The sequence below is a fragment of the Pygocentrus nattereri genome, chromosome 1, assembly GCF_015220715.1.
Source record: "Pygocentrus nattereri isolate fPygNat1 chromosome 1, fPygNat1.pri, whole genome shotgun sequence".
Taxonomy (NCBI): Eukaryota; Metazoa; Chordata; class Actinopteri; order Characiformes; family Serrasalmidae; genus Pygocentrus; species Pygocentrus nattereri.
This window is the reverse complement of record NC_051211.1, coordinates 31,533,692-31,554,574: the sequence shown is the minus strand read 5'-3', so window position 1 is coordinate 31,554,574 and position 20,883 is coordinate 31,533,692. Positions and strand designations below refer to the sequence as shown.

Here is a 20,883-nt window from a genome sequence, read left to right as displayed (position 1 = left end):
ACACCATGCTTGTGATTTTTACAAAAAATACACTTGTACTGTTTTTCATTGCAAGGGCTTAATTAGGTAATAATTGTGGCAGAATAATGATGTTTGTTGGAGAATGTTAGAGTTTGTGTTGTTTAATCTTGTTTCTTGTCTCAGATACTTTGAGGATCAATTACTGCCTCCATGTTGTCAGTTTTAATGAGTGACTCTTATCTGCTTTTAACAATCCCTGTCTCAAGCCCTCTCTTTCTCTCGGTACAGTTCCATGCATTTCTTTTTAATCACATTGCTTGGTGGCCAGCTTTTTATAATGCATAACACGCACGCTCAAACAGTTGGTGTAATGGTGGCACTGTTCCAACAGAGGCTTGTTAGGCCTTGAAGATTAGGATGTGAGAAAGTATGCCCTCATACTACGGATCAGTTTGTTGTGTGTTTTTATTTATGGGCTTAGTCTGAGTGTTGGTTTTAGGAAACAAAGTCATGTGGTTTTGCCCAACAAGATTAGCTGTTAGCCTGGTCTGACCATGCTGAAATCTCATAAGGGCAGGTTTTTTTCTGAATCAGATTATCAGTCTGGCACCTAAAGAAAGCAGAATAAAAGAAACCATGTGCCAGTCATAGAGGCCACAATAAAAGAATTAGCATATCAGGCAGTTGAGTTTTTCGTTTGCCTCAGGCATTTCTTGTTGATTTTGCAAACAAATATTCCAAAGTTATATTTTTTTGTATTTGAGCTTTTTCCCATTTAGGCTTCAGGCAAATAGCAAAGTAAAATTCTAAAATGGACCATGGAAAATGACTGTAACATGACAAAGTAGTGTTCAAATGAAAATGAAACTCACTCAAATGAACAAATGAAAGTTTTCGTAACTTTTCAAATTGTATCTCTGTAGCCATTTATTTTTTGCAGTCTATGTTTTGATGCTTTGTATGTATTAATAATTATTCATAATCATCACTGTGAATATTTGTGGAAAAATATAAAAATATAAAAATATTTATGTATTAAATCAGCATTACTCATGTTGCCCTTGTAAATGTTAAAAACACATAGCTAGGCAAAAATGCATGTAGTGATTGATGGAAACATTATGAGTATGAAAAACTCATTCAACTTTCTGTGCATTGTCTGTGTTGGTTAAACAGTTTGATTAAGTGTTTATTCAAACCAAATATTGAGGTGTCATTCTATGTGTAGTGTTGTAATGATGTTGATACAGTGTTAACTGTGCATAGTTCAGTGACTTTATTCTCTAGTCTATCCCAAAGTCTGCACTAGAGAGCCTTGATAGTGAGATAATAATAATAATAGGTTTCACACAGTATCTTTCCAAAGCTAACAGTCTCTAATGAGCTGATAAGTTGGATTGAAGACATTAAATAAGCTATCCAGTACTATCTGATTTATTGACTGAACTGTCTTGCTCAGTTCCTATTTCTTTGCTGCCACCATCATTCAAAGTTCCATCCGTGCGACTGAAGTGTTTTAATCTTTTATGGTATAATAGAAGCCAATTTGCCCCCTACATGACAGTGTGGGTAACATGATAATTATAAAGCATTATGGAGTGCTTTTTAAATGAAAAAGTAGAACCCATATTGCCCCCCCCACTTCATGTAATGTATTATTATCTGTCATATCATGTGACCAGTACAAAGCATTAAAGAATGCAGCTCTAGTGGGATCAGGTGTGTTAGGGGAGGAAAACTCTGAACTTTCCAGTGCTGTGGTTTTGTCTGGGCAGGACTAAAGAACACAGTGATTAGAACAGTGATGTACAGCATTCTCCCCAGCCAATCAGCTTGAAGGGCTGTTGTGGCCTGCAGCCAGTCAGCGTGCACAGATGCTCCATCACGCACATACACACACACACACACAGACACACACACACACACACACAGACACAGTGTGTCCAGATGGTCCCTCAGAGACCCAGCATACTGACCTACTCAAACTCTATGCACACCTGCAGACACACTCCTTCTCCTTCTTTTTCTCTCTCTCTGCTGGAGAGTTTTTACTCCATACACATTGAACCAATTTTTTAAGACCCTCATTAAGTTTAAACTAACTAGGCTGGCTTTATATGTTGGAACTGTAAAGTCATGCAACTTTAGTTACTTGCAACTTACATGAAACTAAATTTCACTTACAACAGTGAAGCATCCTGCAGCTTATTTGCAATTTTGTTAAAACACAGTTGCAGCACCACCTCAACTTTGTAAAACAAGGGTTATGAAATGCTGATGTCAGATGTCATAATTTTTAACAGAATGGACAACAAAACAAAAGATATTCTCCTCATCACCTTTTTTTGCAATATTGGTAGTTTTTCATTTACCTGAGCCATAGGTACGTGAACCAGCAAACATTTCTGTAAAAGGCTGGTTTAACCAGCTAAAGGTTACAGCTCTTTACACATCTATGTGTGCCTGCATTTATTTTTCTTTGTTAGCCTGCTGTCAATGTGATCTATGTAGCTAAATTTTTATATTATTTTATTCTCTCTTGACACCCGCCCAACTTTGCACAGAGCACAGGTTTCTTTTATTCCAAATTATTCCAAAGCTAGGCCTGATCCTTGTTTATGAAACTGACTAATAGACTTATAATCTACCTCTGCCAGCAACCATTCTGTAACACTCAACACACTGTTATTCATTTCCATGTGTGAATTTACCTGAGGCATTATGTAATTAAAAAGGTATTTGTCATCTTTTGATGATGAATCCTCATTAGTATAGAGTATAGGTGAAGAAAATGTTCCAAATTAGCTGAAACAATTTCAGCTAATTGTCCTGCAATCCATAGTATGGTCATTTTACAGCAGCAGTAGCAGCATGCTATCATTAAGCCAATACAAAAAACTAGATGCAGCAGTGCCACTTCTTCTCTCCTGATGCCAATTTTGATATAAATTTATAATATATCATCTTCACTGTGGGAATTGCTTGGAATTCATCTAAGAGGCAGTAAAAACCCACCACTTCTAAAAAAAAAACACAAGCATATAAATACATAAACAAATGATTATGCTAGGTAAATGTATAGCCTGTAGTGGCTGTTACTAGGACACAGTATTTAATGTGAATTGATCCCATCTGAAGTCTGTTTTGGTAATGTTGCTGTTTTTGTCTGTAGTTGTTTGATCAAAGTAACTTACACCACAGATAAACAGCTCTCACTCTCCTCTCTCATGTTCATGATTGATAATGTGATGCGTTTCATTTAGAGTTACTGTAAAATATAGTGGTCAGTGACTGAGAAATAGTTTAGTGAGTTCAGATTATAGCTTCATCACAGACAAAGGGAGTAAATGTATTTTTATTTGTCTGTTAAATGTATAATGTAGACTTGAAACTGAAGTCTTATGTGCCAAATGAACCCTATCATACAACTGAATTTTGTCTTCCTTTATTGTTGCTTTTCAAGTAAGATAAACAAAGCAAAATAGCAAAGACTGTTTTGTTAGCACTGGGGATGTGCATTATGATTCATTATGATACTTAAGTAGGCATTATTGTATGCATGCAATATTCTTCAATGAATATTCAGTTAACCGTGGGGAAGACAAAACACTGTTTTTCGACTGATGTATTATAACACAATACTGGTACAGTGGTGCTAGCATGCTAAAGAAAAACTGTAACAGCTCACAGAACTGTACATTTGGAAACAAAAGTAGACAAAAGTTTTAGGAAAAGTAGGAAAAGTTTTGGTTACTGCACTTGAGTAATGGAGGCTGCCCCGTCAAATGAGCTCTGAATTGACATTATACAGGCAGGTACTCAAAACACCCCAACCAGCAGACTTCCAGTGTCCAGTGTGGTAGTTACGTTTATTTAAACCACATCAGGAGTAGCTAATGTTGTTATATAATAGTGTTGAATTCAGTGAGCTCTTAAGACCCATTTTACACAAATGTTTATAAAGACAGACTGAATAGCAAGGCGCTTCATTTTAGACACCTGTGGCAATGAGACTGATTAAAATACCTGAATTCAAAGAGATGTGTCCCAATACATTTGTCAGTATAGTGTATGGATATTGCTACATCTAGTAGCAATACCACTTCTGTGTTCTAATATGACATTGCATGAAAATAGGTCTAGTGTTAACCTTTGAGCATGGTACTATAACAGGATATCACTGTTGTAACAAGTCAGTTCACAAAATTTCTTTTCTCCTAGATATTCCACAATCAACTGTGAGTGGTCTTATAGAAAAGTAGAAGCGTTTAGGAACCACAGCAACTCAGCTACGAAGTGTCAGACCATGTAAAGTTACAGATTGGGTTGCTGCGGAGGTGCATAGTGCATAAAAGTCGCCACTGCTCTGCTGAGTTAAAAACTGCAGAGTTCCAAACCTCTTCTGGCATTAACATCAGCACAAACGCTGTGCGTCTGTAGCTTCATGGCGTTGGCCAAGCGTCAGCGGGAATGTTGTAAAGTGCCGCCACTGGACTAGAGCAGTGTAAACGTATTCTGTGGACTGATGAATCACGCTTCTCTATCTGGCAGTCTGATGGACAAGTATGGCTTTAGCAAATGCCCAGAGAACCTTACCTGTCTGACTGCATTGTGCCAACAGTTAATGTTTGGTGGAGGAGGAATAATGCTATAGGGTTGGTTTTCAGAGGTTCACCTAGACCCCTTAGTTCCAGTGAGGGGAAATCTTAAAGTTTCAGTGTACCAAGATATGCCCCGATGTACAAAGCAAGGTCCATAAAGGGATGGTTGAGTGAGTTTGGTGTGGAAGAGGTTGACTGGTCTGCACAGAGTCCTGACCTCAACCCCATCAAACACCTTTGGCATGAACTAGAAGAGAGACTGAGAGCCAGGCCCTCTTGTCCAACATCGGTGTCTGACCTCACAGATGCTCTTCTGGATGAATGAGCAAAAATTCCCACACACTCCAAAATCTTGTAGAAAGCTTCCCAGAAGAATAGAAGCTGTTCTGGCTACAAAGGAGGGGACCAAGTCCATAATAATGGACTTAGAATGGGATGTCCTGTAGGTGTAATATGTAGGCATCCCAGTACTTTTGTGAATATAGTGTAGTTTAAAATATACATAGGACAAAATGAAGTGATTTGGCACCTTTTGTGTAATGGAGGGTATGGTAGCCGTTTGTTTTTGCTATAGATAAATCCACTTAGACGTGGAGTTGCATGACACTTGGTAATGCACTCACATTAAGGAAGACATATTTTGTTGTAGAACTGCATTAATGTTAGCAATGTGATTATGCTAATCCTCAACATTTGAAATATTTGAAGACGTAAAGTCAATTTGATTATCTGTTACTTTGAATCTTTACGAAATCATGTAGTAGTGTGTAGCAGGTCTTGTCAGTGTGGCAGGAAACAAACTTTTTGTTTTTGAAGCTAAATGCTAGTGTGTAGTAACACCTTAAGAAAAACAATAGCATAATAATAACAATAAATAATGCTTAGATAACATTTTACTTTTCCTTATATCTTTCACTATATATTCCAGTATATTCCAATTATTCATGATAATATTTAACTTTTAAGTCAGCAGTAACATGTAGTAGTGCCGCATCTAAACAGAGCAAGATAATGTGCTTGCACATAACACAGAAAATGTAGTTTGGTAGCGTTTTTTATGTTCAAATGGTACAACAACAACAGTACTAATAATAATATTAATAATAAGAAGAATAAGAATAAGAAATATCCATACATTTTAATTCAACAGAATAACCAAAACATGTATGTTGAGCTTTCCTTATATTCTAAAATATAATAGATCATATTTAACAGAATAATCGAAAATTAATATTCTTAACGTTTTTTTCTTAAATCAAATCCTGTGTTGGTTTTCACTCTTAACAATTTTTTTAGCTTTTGGTTACAGGTATCCAGTGGACACACACATCTGTGCATGAAGCATCCACTGTTGTTTTGTATTCGAGTGAGAGACATGTTTTAATACAGCAGTCCAAAGCTCCTGGCCTGTCCCTGGGGAAAGAGAGTGTGTGTGTGTGTGTGTGTGTGTGTGTGTGTGTGTGTGTGTGTGTGTGTGTGTGTGTGTGTGTGGACGTGTGTGTGTGTAAAGGCTTTTTCAGGTTGTTCGCAGGCCCCATCTGCTGTCTCTCTCCCTCTTGGCACAACTTTAGGAAGAGGAGAGTGTTATGCCTTGGAAAAGTCTAGCACGTTTCTTCCCTTCTTGTAATCTCCTTTACTTTCTTTTGCATATTATGAGACTGCATAATTTCTTTCCATTGCTGTAAGCCAGGCATCTGTATTGGTGCAATACTTTTCCCGTTAAACTCTCTTTCCATACAGATAGCAGACCACTAATTGGAGCAATAGAAGCATTATTGGCTATTTTAAGCGACTCTCTGCAGCACAGTCTCATTTAAACACAGTAGCTAATGTGCGTTGGAGAGCACACTGGCTCACTCTATCTGAACACACTCTATATGAAAATGCCCTTTAGGAAGTATTAGTAAAGAGAAAAAGATCTTTGATCCTTGGCTTGAGTTACACAAACACATCAGAAATTGCTAAAACATTGCCATTGAGTTGACCAGAATGAAGAAAGTGATTTAATGAATATTTGGAAAAAACTATCTAAATATTGTCTATGCTCCGCCCACAAAGGTGTTCTTTTGTAGCTGCTTTTGTAAAGTTTCAAAACCCGTTCAACCTAATGAAAGGCTAATTTTTTGCCAAAATATCTGAATTCAGAATGTGTTATTGATTTTATATCATATGTATTCCAAGTGCATGTGGATCACTTTGCAATGGGTAGACTAAAAATACATTTAATGTATGATAATAATGTTTTTTGGTTATATATCTGGTTGATTGGCTAAGCAGAAAGATCACCAACTAAAGCTGTTTCAGTGCTACCATCTAGCTAAGCCTATTTATCTCTCTGTTGCTGTTTTCAGCTGAGTTATAAACTTCTATTATGACGCAAATGCACATGCACAGAACATACTTAACTTTCCAATAGGGAATGTAATCAGACACAGGCATTTACATGGCTTTTTTTCTTCTATTTAAAAGTTTATTTACAGGCTTACCCACCTCGTTCAGTCAGATAGAAATGGGCTATTCCAGTTGAGTTGTATAGATTGATATATTCTGTTCTGAATGATCTATTAGTCTAATTGTTGACAGATTATCAGGCTGTATGTAAACTTGGCTACTATGGGCTTTACACTGCTAGCTTTGTAGCTTTTCAGTGTTTTCAGCTAGTTAGCAATGTTGAAACAGATGAAGCCGATAAATCTAATGTTTATTCCTAATACCTTATTTATGCAACCAAAAAAAAAAAAAGTGCACCTGACACAATTTAAACGTACGTATTTTGACATGTGAGTTGTTCTTATGATTATTCAACAGTAGCTATGAAAGAACGTATGTTTGGATGAAGCACAGATAGGTCATTTATAAACAAAATTAATAGAATGAATGCTGGAGGAAACAATTGACAATTGACCACTATAATGACTTTATCTCATCTCTTCATGCCCCACAGAATCTTCACTACAGTAAAAAAATGCTTCTTATATGCTCCACCAGTAGCTCATTGTAGCCAGGTCATAAGAGTGTCTACCCATTTTGTTTTTATGCTGCTTGAGCTCTTAAAATATGACTGAAATAATGCATTTTGCTTGCCTTTGAGAAGCAAACCTTCAAGCACATTCAAGTAGAGCTGAGCTTAAGGAACGACCGATCAAGCAGACATTTTTGATTTAATAAAGTCCACCGAATGGACTCTGGGTACCTTGTTCTGTGCAGATTTGATTACCTTCTCCAACAATGACTGTTTGTATCCTGTGAAAAGCCCAGCAGTGGAGGGAAATGGAAAAAGAGCAACCAGGCCATGGCTTTCAGGGGAAAACAGATACAACTAAAAAGAGCTCTTCTTCATTAAACAGAGCAACATCTTGATTAGCTCATTTTATTAACAGCACAAGAGCTATGGTGGAAGAATAAAGTCAGCGTTGACGTCAGAGTCATCAAAACAATAGATCATACATGATAATAACTAGAAGTACATCATTAACCCTTGAGGTTGCAGTTATAGCTGATGATAACAATAGTATTTTGTGATTTTATAGTATTTTTCATTGTATTTAATAGAAACAAACAGACACATTCTGTGTAAAGTCCACAAGTCCACATTTGCATTTCAATGCAGAAGGGGAGGATCATGAAGTTTTTATTTTCTCCCATTGTTATTGTTTCCAGAGGTCTTAAGAGATTTGTGCTCTCCAAAGTATCATCAAATAATAGAACATTAACTTCTACTTAAATATGTTAGTGAGTGTTAGTGAGTGCTACTTTCACTGTTATGTTTGTGCCGTTATTGGTGACAGTGTAGAGATTAGTAACACCTCTGACTGTGGATCTTTAGCATTTTATTTTAGGCAAAAAGAATCCCAAAAAGAAAAGACTAGAGCAGATATCTATGCTGATAGATGCTGTATTTACTAAGATGTTCTAGGGCAAGTTACTGAGTATTTAGTAGTTTTTCAGTTTTTACTTTTACTTGAGTGATTATTTTATACAATTGTAAATACTGTTACTTGAAAATAGGTTTAGGCTACTCTTCCCACCTGTGGATGTTTAAGGATAGATTTATTACAGGATTGAGTCAGATACAAACGTTTTCCACTCTGATTTCCTATCCAGCATTTTCTGCTGACATTGGCCTTGTAGCCATACCTGGTATCAGATTGCATTCTCTATTAATCATATGTGAAGACAATTCTTACCAAGCCATCTTCACCAGACTGATTCCGACATGCTATATAGCAAGAGCTGTATGGAAGGGTTTTACTGTCCAAGCCTAAAACAAGTAATTAGTCAAGGTATTGCCTAGGACCCAAAGTTTAAAGTGTTAAATAGCTTAACTAAAAGTGTTAAATAGCTTAACTTAACTTAGGCTACCTTTTGCCATTTGCTTTGTTTAGTTTTGTCTCAATATTTTATTTGCCTTTTTTCCGGCGCCTGGAATGGCTGATGAATTGAATTTGGTGCCTGTATATGTGTTGTGTCTGCACGTATGTGTGTGTGTATATATATATATATATACATACATACGTGTGTGTGTGTGTGTGTGTGTGTGTGTGTGTGTGTGTGTGAGCTGTAATCACCGCTCCCTCAGCGTGTTTCTGCGCTTTTATTATTATAATCAAACACAAGTATGAATCTGGCTCATACTGCCATATGTGACGATGTACAACAGCACATGAACGCCTCTGTCAGCGTCACCCGCCCTAATTTGCATGTGATATGCAGAAGGTTTCAGTTCGTCAGGCCATCCTTCATCAGGTCGCGTGCGAGTAAGTCAAGCAGCACGATAGCAAACAGAGCAAGCACGTGATTGGTCAGCCTGGGGGCTCTCGCACACTCAAAGGGAGGGAGTGAGAGAGAGCGAGGGAGAGAGAGGGAGAAGTGCAAGCACGAGCTGAGCTGCCAGTGTCCGCACGCGCAGCACGGTGAACGCACATCATGGAGCGCACACGTTTCTTTCTGCACCTTTGCTTTGATCCTTGATAACAACGTGGAAATAAAACCCCAAAAGGCGACAGGAAGAAGAAGCTGTGATATTTTTGTGGTTTGATTTTTGTGGCTTGTTTTCTTCATTCATCTCTCTCTCTCTCTCTCTCTCTCTCACACTCTGTGTGTGTGTGTGTGTTGGGCGCAGCACACAAGCAGGATTTTAATCCTCTGTCCTTAGCAACTCAAAATCCTATTTTTGTGCATAAAGCGCGATCACTTTTCTTGAGGAGAAAGCATGATTTTTGCAGACATGAGCACGGGGAGCAGCTCCCCAAAGATGCACCCGCCCAACGGCACACGCTTTTACACCTACCAGGCAAGTAATATTTCATTTTCCATCCTTATATGTGAGCAGTGTGGACTTTTGTATGGTTTTATTCAGACCTGATTATTGCTTTATATTCACATACGGTACTGATGATCCTTTCTGCACTGCCTTAGCTCATTTTGAAGTTTCACTTCAGTGTAAGTCAGACAGAGATTTGCTATTTTTTCCTGAAAGTAATTCAACAAGCCACACCTTCTGTGCTAGGATTGGTGAGCAGTTCATACTCTTCCAAGTACTAGCCAGCCCTAGAGAGCAGTATGCAGGACTACTACCCAATCACAGTGCTGATTAGTACTAGCTACTTACAGTGCAGGAGGCTGGTTAATATTAGGCAGTCCAAGTGCAGAAGACTGGTCACTTGTAGCCAATTCAAATACAGAAGACCGGTTACTTCTAGCCAGTCCTAGAGCAGAAGACAGGACTCTGCTGGCTAGGAGGTGAGATGCTATTAGCTGATCCGTGTGCATGAGATATGATAATACTAGCCATTCCCAGTGCAGGAGGTGGGAAAACTACTAACCAATTTCAGTTCAGTAGATGTAGTGCATTAGACAGGACAAGCCAATCCTAGTGCAGGAGACAGGACATCACTAGCCAATCCTTGAGCAGGAGACATGACATCACTAGCCAATCCTTGAGCAGGAGACATGACATCACTAGCCAGTCCTTGTGCAAAAGACAGGTCATTACTAGCCAGTCCTCATCCATAAGACAGGACACTAAAAGCCCATCCTTGTGCAGGAGACAGGACATTGCTTGCCACTCCTAGTGCAGGAGACAGCATATTACTAGCTGGTACTTGTGCAGGAGTGTGGATACTATGAGCCAGTACTAGTGCAGGAGACAGGACATTATGCATCTCTATTTCTCACCAGCTTTAGCTCAGATCTAACACAACTGATCCATCTTCAGAAGTGCTTGATCACGTGGTTCAGGTGTAGGGCTGAATGATGGACAAAACAATCGCAATTTACTTTACTTACTGTGATTGTAATACGTCCTGCAGTATATTAAAAGTGCACCGGTGAATGTGGCTAAAGATTGTCATGCATTTCTATTTCTATAACTCTCACAATTTACATGAATACCTTGGTTATTCAAAATACCCAAAAAAACTGAATCCAGGCGACACTGAATCCAGTAGAAAACACAATGTGATTGATTAGATTATATATTGCAGTCAGTATTGCGATAACGACTAACAAACAATATATTGAGCAGTCTTAATTAGGTGTGATTGATCCGTTGGATCAAATCTGTTAGACCTGTGTCTGGCCGACACTTGGTGACCACTGCTGTAGCGCACAGTCGACCAAAAAGTCTATAAAATTTATGTTATGCAATTTATGTGATGTTCACAGTTGAGCCCCCTACACTCCTTTTAGTGAACACCATAAATCCTCGAACACCAAAAGCTTTTTGATTATTAATTCAGCCACACATAGTAGGCGATTGATTTTCTGTAGAATACCCTAAACTGCTTTGGCCGCAGAACACATGCATTGGAATAAGGCTTGTGCCATTGGATATTGATCTGTGTCGCAGCAAGCCATGGTAACCAAGACAATCATTTTAATTTGTGGAAAAAAAGCTGCAGATGAGATGCTCTCCACAGTGTACCTGTTATTTCTTGCTGGCTGCTGATTTCAAACTGGTGCTGCTGTAGATTTAAGCTTCAGTTGCCAGATTCCACCACCTGGGTGGACAGGTTTACTGGCTGATGAGTTTGGACTGGACTGTGGTTCAATTCCTAAAGGGTTTCTACCCATACAATAAACAATTTTCAAAGAACACGTAGAGAATATAAAACAAAAATATTCACAAGTGTTATAAATTAAATTATCTAAAGTCTTATGTCTCTCTTGGCTGTTGTATTTGAGTCTTGTGGCTTTTCTTCATGCGTAAATAGATTTAGGTAAGAGGGTTGCACACATATTGAAAGAAAACTTACAACTCCAATTCCAATGAAGTTGAGATGTTGTGAAAAAACATAAATAAAAACAAAATACAATGATTTGCAAATCCTTTTCAGTATTCAACTGAATACACTACAAAGACAAGATATTTAATGTTCAAACGGGTAAACTTTATTGTTTTTTGCAAATATTCACTCATTTTGAATTTGATGCCTGCAACACGTTCCAAAGAAGTTGGGACAGGGGCGTGTTTACCACTGTGTTACATCACCTTTCCTTTTAACCACACTCATTAAGCATTTGGGAACTGAGGACACTAATTGTTGAAGCTTTGTAGGTGGAATTCTTTCCCATTCTTGCTTGATGTACAGCGTCAGTTGTTCAACAGTCCAGGGTCTCCGTTGTCGTATTTTGCACCTCATAATGCGCCACACATTCTCAATGGGATTCAGGTCTGGACTGCAGGCAGGCCAGTCTAGTACCCGCAGTCTTTTACTACGAAGCCACGCTGTTGTAACACATGCAGAATGTAGATGGGCATTGATCAATTTGAAATGTGGACTTGTCAGACCACAGGACACTTTTCCACTTTGTGTCAGTCCATCTCAGATGAGCTTGGGCCCAGAGAAGCCGGCAGCATTTCTGTGTGGTGTTGATATATGGCTTTCGCTTTGCATGGCAGAGTTTTAACTTGCACTTGTAGATGGAGCGACGAACTGTGTTCACTGACAGTGGTTCCTGAGCTCATGTGGTAATATTCATTAGAGAATGATGTCAGTTTTTAATGCAGCGCCACCTGAGGGATCGAAGGTCACGGGCATTCAGTGTTGGTTTTCTGCCTTGCCGCTTACTTGCAGATATTTCTCCAGATTCTCTGAATCTTTTGATGATATTATGGACTGTAGATGATGAAATCCCTAAATTCCTTGCAATTGCACGTTGAGAAATGTTGTTCTTAAACTGTTGGACTATTTGCTCATGCAGTTGTTCACAATGTGGTGAACCTCACCCCATCCTTGCTTGTGAACGACTGAGCCTTTCAGGGATGCTCCCTTTATACCTAAACATGACACTCACCAATTTTCCCAGTTAACCTGTTCACCTGTGGAATGTTCCAAACAGTTGTTTTTTGAGCATTCCTCAACTTTCCCAGTCTTTTGTTGCCCCTGTCCCAACTTCTTTGGAACGTGTTGCAGGCATCAAATTCAAAATGAGTGAATATTTGCAAAAAACAATAAAGTTTATCCATTTGAACATTAAATATCTTGTCTTTGTCATGTATTCAATTGAATATAGGTTGAAAAGGATTTGCAAATCATGGTATTGTTTTTATTTATGTTTTACACAATGTCCCAACTTCATTGGAATTGGGGTTGTATAATTACATTTATTTTAAATAAGCTAACAATGCAAATTAATTGCAAATTGACTTTTTCATCATTAAAGAATGCATATACTGATGTATGTCTTTAATATTATTTGAAGGTGTTGTATCATTGGAACAAAAAACATACTCCATTGCTGGAATGTCTAGTCACAGACAGAGCAATGGAAAGATGGTTGGAAAATTGTTCCTTATGGAAAACTTTTAGTGCTATTGTAGCAAACAATCACTGGATACTATATGCACATAATGTATAGACTCATAATAATAAATACTACTTATATACACGATACAACAACACTAGTGCGAAACTAAGTTAAAAAGCAGAAGACAATAACATCAATCGTAAAACATTTGCAACTCCTGTTGTGCGCGTAAACAACATCCATTCTGGCAGAGCACAGAATGAATAATTGAATAAACAAGTTGTGTGGCCTATTAAGACTTCATTGATGCACTGGGCACAGTTTAAATTCAGAAGGTGTTTTTTATTACTGTTTTTAGCAAAGGTGTGGCAACCCGTATATTTTTATGTGTTGACATATTACAGTACTGTAGTTTGGTTGGGATGGCTATTACATTATAACTGCATATCCACACAGGGCTGTTCAGATCCGCACCTAAAATGCATTTAAAAGCAACAACAAGCTGGGTGTGTATTTGTGTGCAGGGTGTATGTGTAGAATAATGTATTACAATATCTAAATTAGCACAAAATTACAGTTACAAAATAACAATACAATACAATGACCAGCAAACTAACAGGGTAAACCCCGGGCTTAAATATCAGGAAACAACAAGGGTTAACAATACACAGGTGGATAACATGGGTGAGAACAATCAAGGGCGGAGTCAAGAAACAAGGGGGCAGGACAGGGAAGAATCAAAACAAAGAAAGCACATGGACAAGACCAAAAAAAAAAAAAAACATGGAGGATTGGGAGGGGCCAATCATGACAATGCAACAGTGGAATTGAAATCTGCAATTTATTAGATTGTGTCTTAAACTGATAAGGAAATAACTGTGCTGTGTTAAAATTTTGAGAGAATTGATCTTGTAAGTTTACTGAACAAAAACCTTCAAAAAGTCTTAACTTATTTGACGTTTAATTAATTTAAAATTGTGACAGCAGTTATGTGCTATATATTTATATTCAGTATGTTTTCAGATACAAAATGCTTTTTACAGTGTTATTCAAACTATTTATCATGTGTATTTTATAATTTATGCAGTAAAGGGGTTAATGAAGATCTGTCATATTTGTTATTATCAAATTAAAAAGGAAAGTATAAAATGAGCCAAAATGTGTCAAAAGCGGTTAGTAATTATTCAAGATATGTACACCTAAGACCTTAGTTTTCAATATATTTCATGCATTTTATAGAAGCTATAAGCCACTCAAGGTTACATGTGTTACAGTGATTTTACAAATGGGTAAAGGTTTTTTAGTCGACTTCACATCGTGCCTCAGACCATGACTTAGCCAAGATGAAATCACAGTAATGCATGGCCTCTTATGGCTTGTTGATATAAAGTAAATGAGCACAGTAACTATTTAACTAATATCAGTTATCCAGCTGGCTATTTTCTTCTCTCTATGTAGGTAAATCACACCTGCATTTCTATACATAGTGAGTCAGATATGCATGTGTGTGTGTGTGTGTGTGTTTGTGAGTAAAAGCAGGTATGTTTTTTTAATGAATGTGATCTGAATGGAAGCCGCTTTGCTTGCTCTTCATTCCAAACAGTGAACAAAATCTATTTCACATGTTCCATTCACATGTAAAACCGCCTGAAATCATCTGAAACGATCTGAGCCCCTGCAGCCCAGAGTGACTCAGCTGAATAAGTGCAAACACTCATTCCTCAATGGCACTATCCTTCATCACCTGGGGCACCAAGCTTTTTAGAATATTTTTAATACAAATGAGCTTGATTTCTTTGTCAGTTTGCAATAATAATAATAAACAATAATAATTGTCAATTAGCTTTGATTTGTTTTCCCCTTTACCGTAAATGTAGTTGATCAATCAGGGCATATTTGGTGTTTAGTTTACTTCTATGAAGCACATGAACTGGAGCTACGAGGCTAATGTACCTAAGAAGTAGTAGAAGCTTATAATCCACCATTTAGTGTGGTGCTCAATTCATGTCTAAATCATCACATACTTATCTCAAATCGTGTTGAGTTGTTATCAACAGGCTTATGTGGTTTCTGACACTGTGGGACACCTGCAGTCTGGGTGTGCATGCCTCCATCTTTCTGTATGGGTGTGTGAGTGTGTGTGTTGGGGCAAAGATGCTGCTGGTGTTCTGTTAACATTCCTTGCTAGTCTGGGCAAACACTCCCAGAGTTGATATTAGAGTTAGTGTAGCACAAGCCGTGACAGACAGCTGTATATATTTGTGTGTGTGTGTGTGGGGGGGGGGGGGGGGGGGTTGTTCCATTTGCTTAACAAGTTTTGCTGGAGGTAGTCTAACATGTAACTTGGTCATTTGGTTCAGAATTGGTGTGTATTTCTGTGTATATGTCTATATTGTCTATTTTAAAGCTGGCAGCACATGTCAAACAATGAAAAATCTATACAGAATCAAACTGCCGCCAAACATGCTGTCTATATATAAGTATACTTAAATATAACTCTCTGTATGTCTCAGCACCGCTAGTAGCCTGCTTTATGCAGTGGACCAGTCACAGTCAGGGAGAGGTCTCTAAATAAATGGTGTAGTGATTATATCCAATCAAAGTCAGGGAAAAGTCTCTGACCCAGTGATTGCACACACAATAATAACATTTAATCAAAATTCAAATCATAGTAGAATATCTACTCTTTTCTTCACAAACACTAATCTGGAATGGACGTCAAAATCTGCACTTTCAACACAGTTTCTTCCTTATTACTAACAAAAAACGTGCTCGTTTGTATTGTGAAAATGTTCCAAATTTTTATGGAGATGAAGCAACATCAAGTGCACCATCAGTGAGCATGTTGTGTTCATTCAGCTGAGTCACTCTGGGTTGCAAAGGCTCAGATCGTCTCTGATGTGATTGGAACATGTGAGATAGAATTTGTTCTCTGTTCAGAATAAGGAGCAGGGTTCTGGATAACTTACGACTCAGACCTTAAACAAGATGTTCAAGGGGAACCAGTGGGGAACCAGGATGGGTTAACATGATTCCTGTTGTGAACAGTTTGTTACTTGTTTTTTTAAGAGCCATTATCATGCTATTGCTCTATTGTAACTAAGCTGGTCAAATCAGCTATTCTGTGTGTGCATGTTCTAATGATTTCCTGTGTTTGCTCTCTGTAACCCAGCACATCCCCCATGACTAATTAATCAGTTACAAATCCATGTTCAACAAACAGAATAAAAAATACAAACAAGCAGAAAGTGTGGAGAGCCAATGTAATTGCTGCCATTTTGTTCCAGCCCCAACCTTTTCTGTCCTAAATTAGGATAATATCAAATATTGTAGCTCAACATAAACACTTCTATTCACTAGAGTAAATGACCATAAAGAGTCTGAATAATAGAATAATTGTGTTGTGAGTGCTGTATCTGATTAGCTGGAGTATACACTCCTATACTTTAGAATAGGAGATATTAGTCTATAAACAATGTCTATAAGCATCCTTGTGCACTATAATAGGAAATATTTGTCCATATACAACCACACCATAATCTCCTGTACATTAGAATAGAAAATATTAGCCCATGAAGGACCTTATTAAATGCTCCTGTACTCTAGAGTAGGAAATATTCATCCTTAAGCAACTGCTACAATCCCGTCTATACACTGGAATAGGAGATATTAGTCCATAAACAAGTACAATAAACTCTCCTATATAATAGAATAGGAGATATTAGACAATAACAAGCTCACTAAATGTGTCTATACACAAAAATAGGACCTATTAGTCCATAAACAAGCTCAATGAACTATCCTATACACCAGAATAGGAGATGTTAATTCATAAACAACCTCAGTATATATCAGTATATACTCCTATACACCAGAATAGAAGATACTAGTCCATAAACAACCTACTTGAGACAAGAACGTATCCACATAGTCAATCTATGCACCATCAACAGGAGAGGTTAAAGACTGATCTACATATAATTCAGTAGAGTGAACAGCGCAGTAGCAACAGGACAAAAGCTAGTTTGATGAGGGAGAGAAATGGTTCACATTGCCCAAATGGAGCGTGCAACCTAAACCAGTACCTCTAGTTTCAAGGGGAAAAAGTAATTTCTCTCATTCAAAGACCTGAGAAATAGTGATACTTTACAGACAGTTTGGAATCTTACAGGGTTATTCAGCAACGATAGGTTTCAAAACAGCAGATGTTACCGTCTCCTCTCGTGTCATCAGCTCTGGGCTTTACAAGGCTAAATATGTACCACAGTCCATTCCTTCAGTGTTCGCTCCTGTGTTTCTTATTAATGCACTAGAATAAGGTTTGCGTGCCTATGCCAACCTGTAACCACCCTCACTGTCATCTCATCACTTCACGGGAACATAACACAGAACTGTCTAAACTATATCTACCCTGTTTGGTGTGTTAGCCTGAAGAGTTCTCTGTGTGTGTGTGTGTGTGTGTGGTTATGCAACACCGTTCAGTGTGAATAAAGGCCAGAAAAGCCGTCACTCACCCGCCTGCGCACAACCATCATAGCGACAGTGTATTATGTTCATTAGGCAAATTAGGTAACAATAAAATTAGATAATGTCAATTACCCATTACAAGGAGTGTTCCCATCAAATTATTCTTTCATAATTCTGTGAATAACGCAATTAATTTCAACCCTGAGGGAGTTTAACTCACAATAGGCTGCCATTTCTGTCCCCATTTCTGTTGGAAATCAAAGAAAACATTTTACGCAGTATAGTCCAGAAGACATGATGCAAAAACTGGAACTGTGAAATTATTCAAATGATAGTTGAGCAAAAATAAGAAAAATAAGTAATATAAAGTGATATAATTTGATCCCTCATTTCAAATTTAGTCGTTCAGCTGAGACTTGTTTGATGTCTGAAATTTTGGATTTTAGCTATGAGGCTAATGAAGCTACGTAAGGTAAAGATTAGCGTAGTGCTAACTGCATGCCTAAATCATTGCACAGTTGAGTTGCTAAGCAACTTAAAATAGACGTTGTTTATGACATGGTATGACATACCGTTATCTATAAATATGGACAAACCCATAGCAAAGTAAATAAAACAGAGATATTTTGAATATTTCTTAGTAACTGTAGTTTTTTCTGGACAGCAATGAGATCAAAAGAAAAAGGAGACTTTTGCTTAAAGGGCTTGGTAGACGACATACACTTGGCTTTTCTGAACAATTTAACGTAATTCTGGAGAAAACAAGCAACCGCAGATATCGCGTAGGGGCTTCGCTAGCCTTGTGGACAAACACACTATACAACAGAACCTGTGATGGGTTGGTGTGAATGCAATAGCCAAGCCAAATTTGAAAGTGGTTTGGCTTCATGCAGTTTCGCTTCACCTTAAAGTATTCCAAGGCCTTAAGTCTCCTGCTGCTCAGATATTTCTCCTGAGAAAAAAAATCCCTAATGTCTCCTCTTGAGGTTTAGTAGAGATCTCAGTAAATCCACACATTGTGCTCAGATTTTCCAAGATACTAACACGCATCTTCATCTACAACTAAACTCTCAGGTCCCCTCTCATGCCTCTTTTTTGGCTAATGCTAATTCTCCAGAGGAATTTTAGGAGAATCACGATCACTGTAAAATCTGCTCTGCACATAAAAGAACAACATCTCGTTTTTCACTTTGCTAAAAATATTAGTAGCAAGAATCTTGAATCCTGAATCTGTCTCTAAGTTTGTCCATTTTCATACATAAGGTATCAGGGAAAGCAGATGTTGTTTATGCTGCTTAGTTTTTCCTTTAAAAGTAGATCTTTTTCATTTCTTATTACCAAGCAGTTTAGTGCTGATTACCACATAGGCCAGCTTATCAAAATGACAGCATCATGATTCAGCGTCACACATGCTACTCAGCTCGCATGTTCACTTGCTGGAGTATTTCACTCTCAGTCAGCTGTAGTGTGTGTGTGCTGATATGCGTGTGTTAACTCTGCTGTGACTGTGTGATCAGTGAGACACAGCCAGTCTGCCCAGTGATAGACTGCATTATTTAACAGAGAGAGAGAGAGAGAGAGAGAGAGAGAGAGAAGGAAGGAAAGGGTGAGAGAGTTTTTGAAAAAGTTTGTGTGAGAAAAATAATAAAGTAATAGAGACTAAGAGGAAGAAGGGTTGCCAGGTTTGTGGTTTTCCTGCCCAAGTGGGTTAATATAAAATGCAGTTGAGGGGGAAATTATAAAGTTGCTTATTTTAAAAAATGACTATAGTTGCCAGAAAGATGCAGGAAATTAATCATTTTATGAAGGTGCATTGATCCTGGTGTTAAATAGCTGGCAACCTAAGAACATGTAGAGCAGTCTAAAATTGGCAGGAAAATAAATGTGGCTTATTTAATGGCACAGCACTGAAACCAGGACAAGGTCACCTCAAGACCATTCTAAATAAGAAGGCAGATATGCATGTAATACCACAAAAAGAGTGGACATTGAAGAAGTGGACATTGGCACCTTTTGATGGAAAGCATGTTTTTAAAAGGGTAATAATAATTGTCAGGGATCAAACTGATCTGCTGATGAAAGGGTCGAGGGTAGAGATTGATAAAAGGGCCAGGGGACAGGAGACTATTACTCTCTGCCCCTCGCCACAACATTTCACATTTTGGCCACTAAAAATGTAGATCCTATTCCTATTTTTTTACATTTTTTTCCCTTTTTGGTTGGATGCAGAACTAATTGCATCAAATCAGATTTTGTCAGAATTTGCTAATCGTAATCACTGAAGACATGATTGTGATTCAGGTGGCTGTGGTGGTCCCCCTCCCAAGCTGGTCCACCAGGTATTGTAGGCACTGTTCCATTGGCTAAAGTTTACAGATATCACTCTGTGAAATAAGGTTTTATATAAAATAAGGAGTTCAATTTGCTGGTGTTACATTGAGGGACTATTTCTGCAGTAGTTAAACCGTACCTAATGAAATAACTTAGATCAGCTCAGCAGGGGAGGCCACCACCATAGTCACCACAACAGCAATACTATTTTTAAATTTCTTTTCAAAGCATTACCTGAATGTTATAAGGTACTGAAGCATGCTTGTTCATTTTAGATACAATATATATACAAAAAACATGTTTCTATTATTGTGATCACAGATTCTTAATTTTAGTGACAAGAATCATTGGATTGGTGGGCTGGTGGCCAGTGCCCATTACCAATTGTGTCCCTCAGGAGTTTTTTGCACCCTGTTTCAACAAACATTTATGTGAAGGCTAGGAATATGAACCATTTGAAGCGGCAGTATTTCAATACTGAAATTACTGTTTGGGTAGTCCCTATGGAGAAAATATATAGTTGAGGGAAAACGCCATTATTTTGTAATGGGGCTGTAAGTCTTGCAGGTAAATAAATTATACTTTGCTACTATTATACACAACCCTGAAAGTGGGTACATTGCCAGAAATGTGTTACCTGAGAAGGCAGAGACAGCATGGATGGACGGATCTTTCGGGAGGATCTTTTACGCTAACTAGGCTAACAATTCTAGCAGATATTAGCTAGCTCCGGAAACAGCGGAAATACATTCGTCTGGCAGAATAACAAGTT

The 20,883-nt window shown here is 38.0% G+C and overlaps 1 protein-coding gene across 7 annotated transcripts in view; it reads left to right on the top strand.

Moving 5' to 3' along the window:
- Positions 1–20,883, top strand: part of ppfia2 (PTPRF interacting protein alpha 2) — a 262,245-nt gene that overhangs the window by 72,361 nt on the left and 169,001 nt on the right. Inside the window, exon 1 of one of the 7 annotated variants that reach the window (XM_037541256.1) lies at positions 9,444–9,855. The exons of 5 other annotated variants lie outside the window; for them this stretch is intronic. In XM_037541256.1, the coding sequence (XP_037397153.1) occupies positions 9,775–9,855 (81 nt within the window). In that variant the 5' untranslated portion in view covers positions 9,444–9,774. Of the gene's footprint in view, positions 1–9,443; positions 9,856–20,883 lie in introns of those variants that run through there. One more of the 7 variants, XM_037541271.1, reaches the window with a different exon arrangement.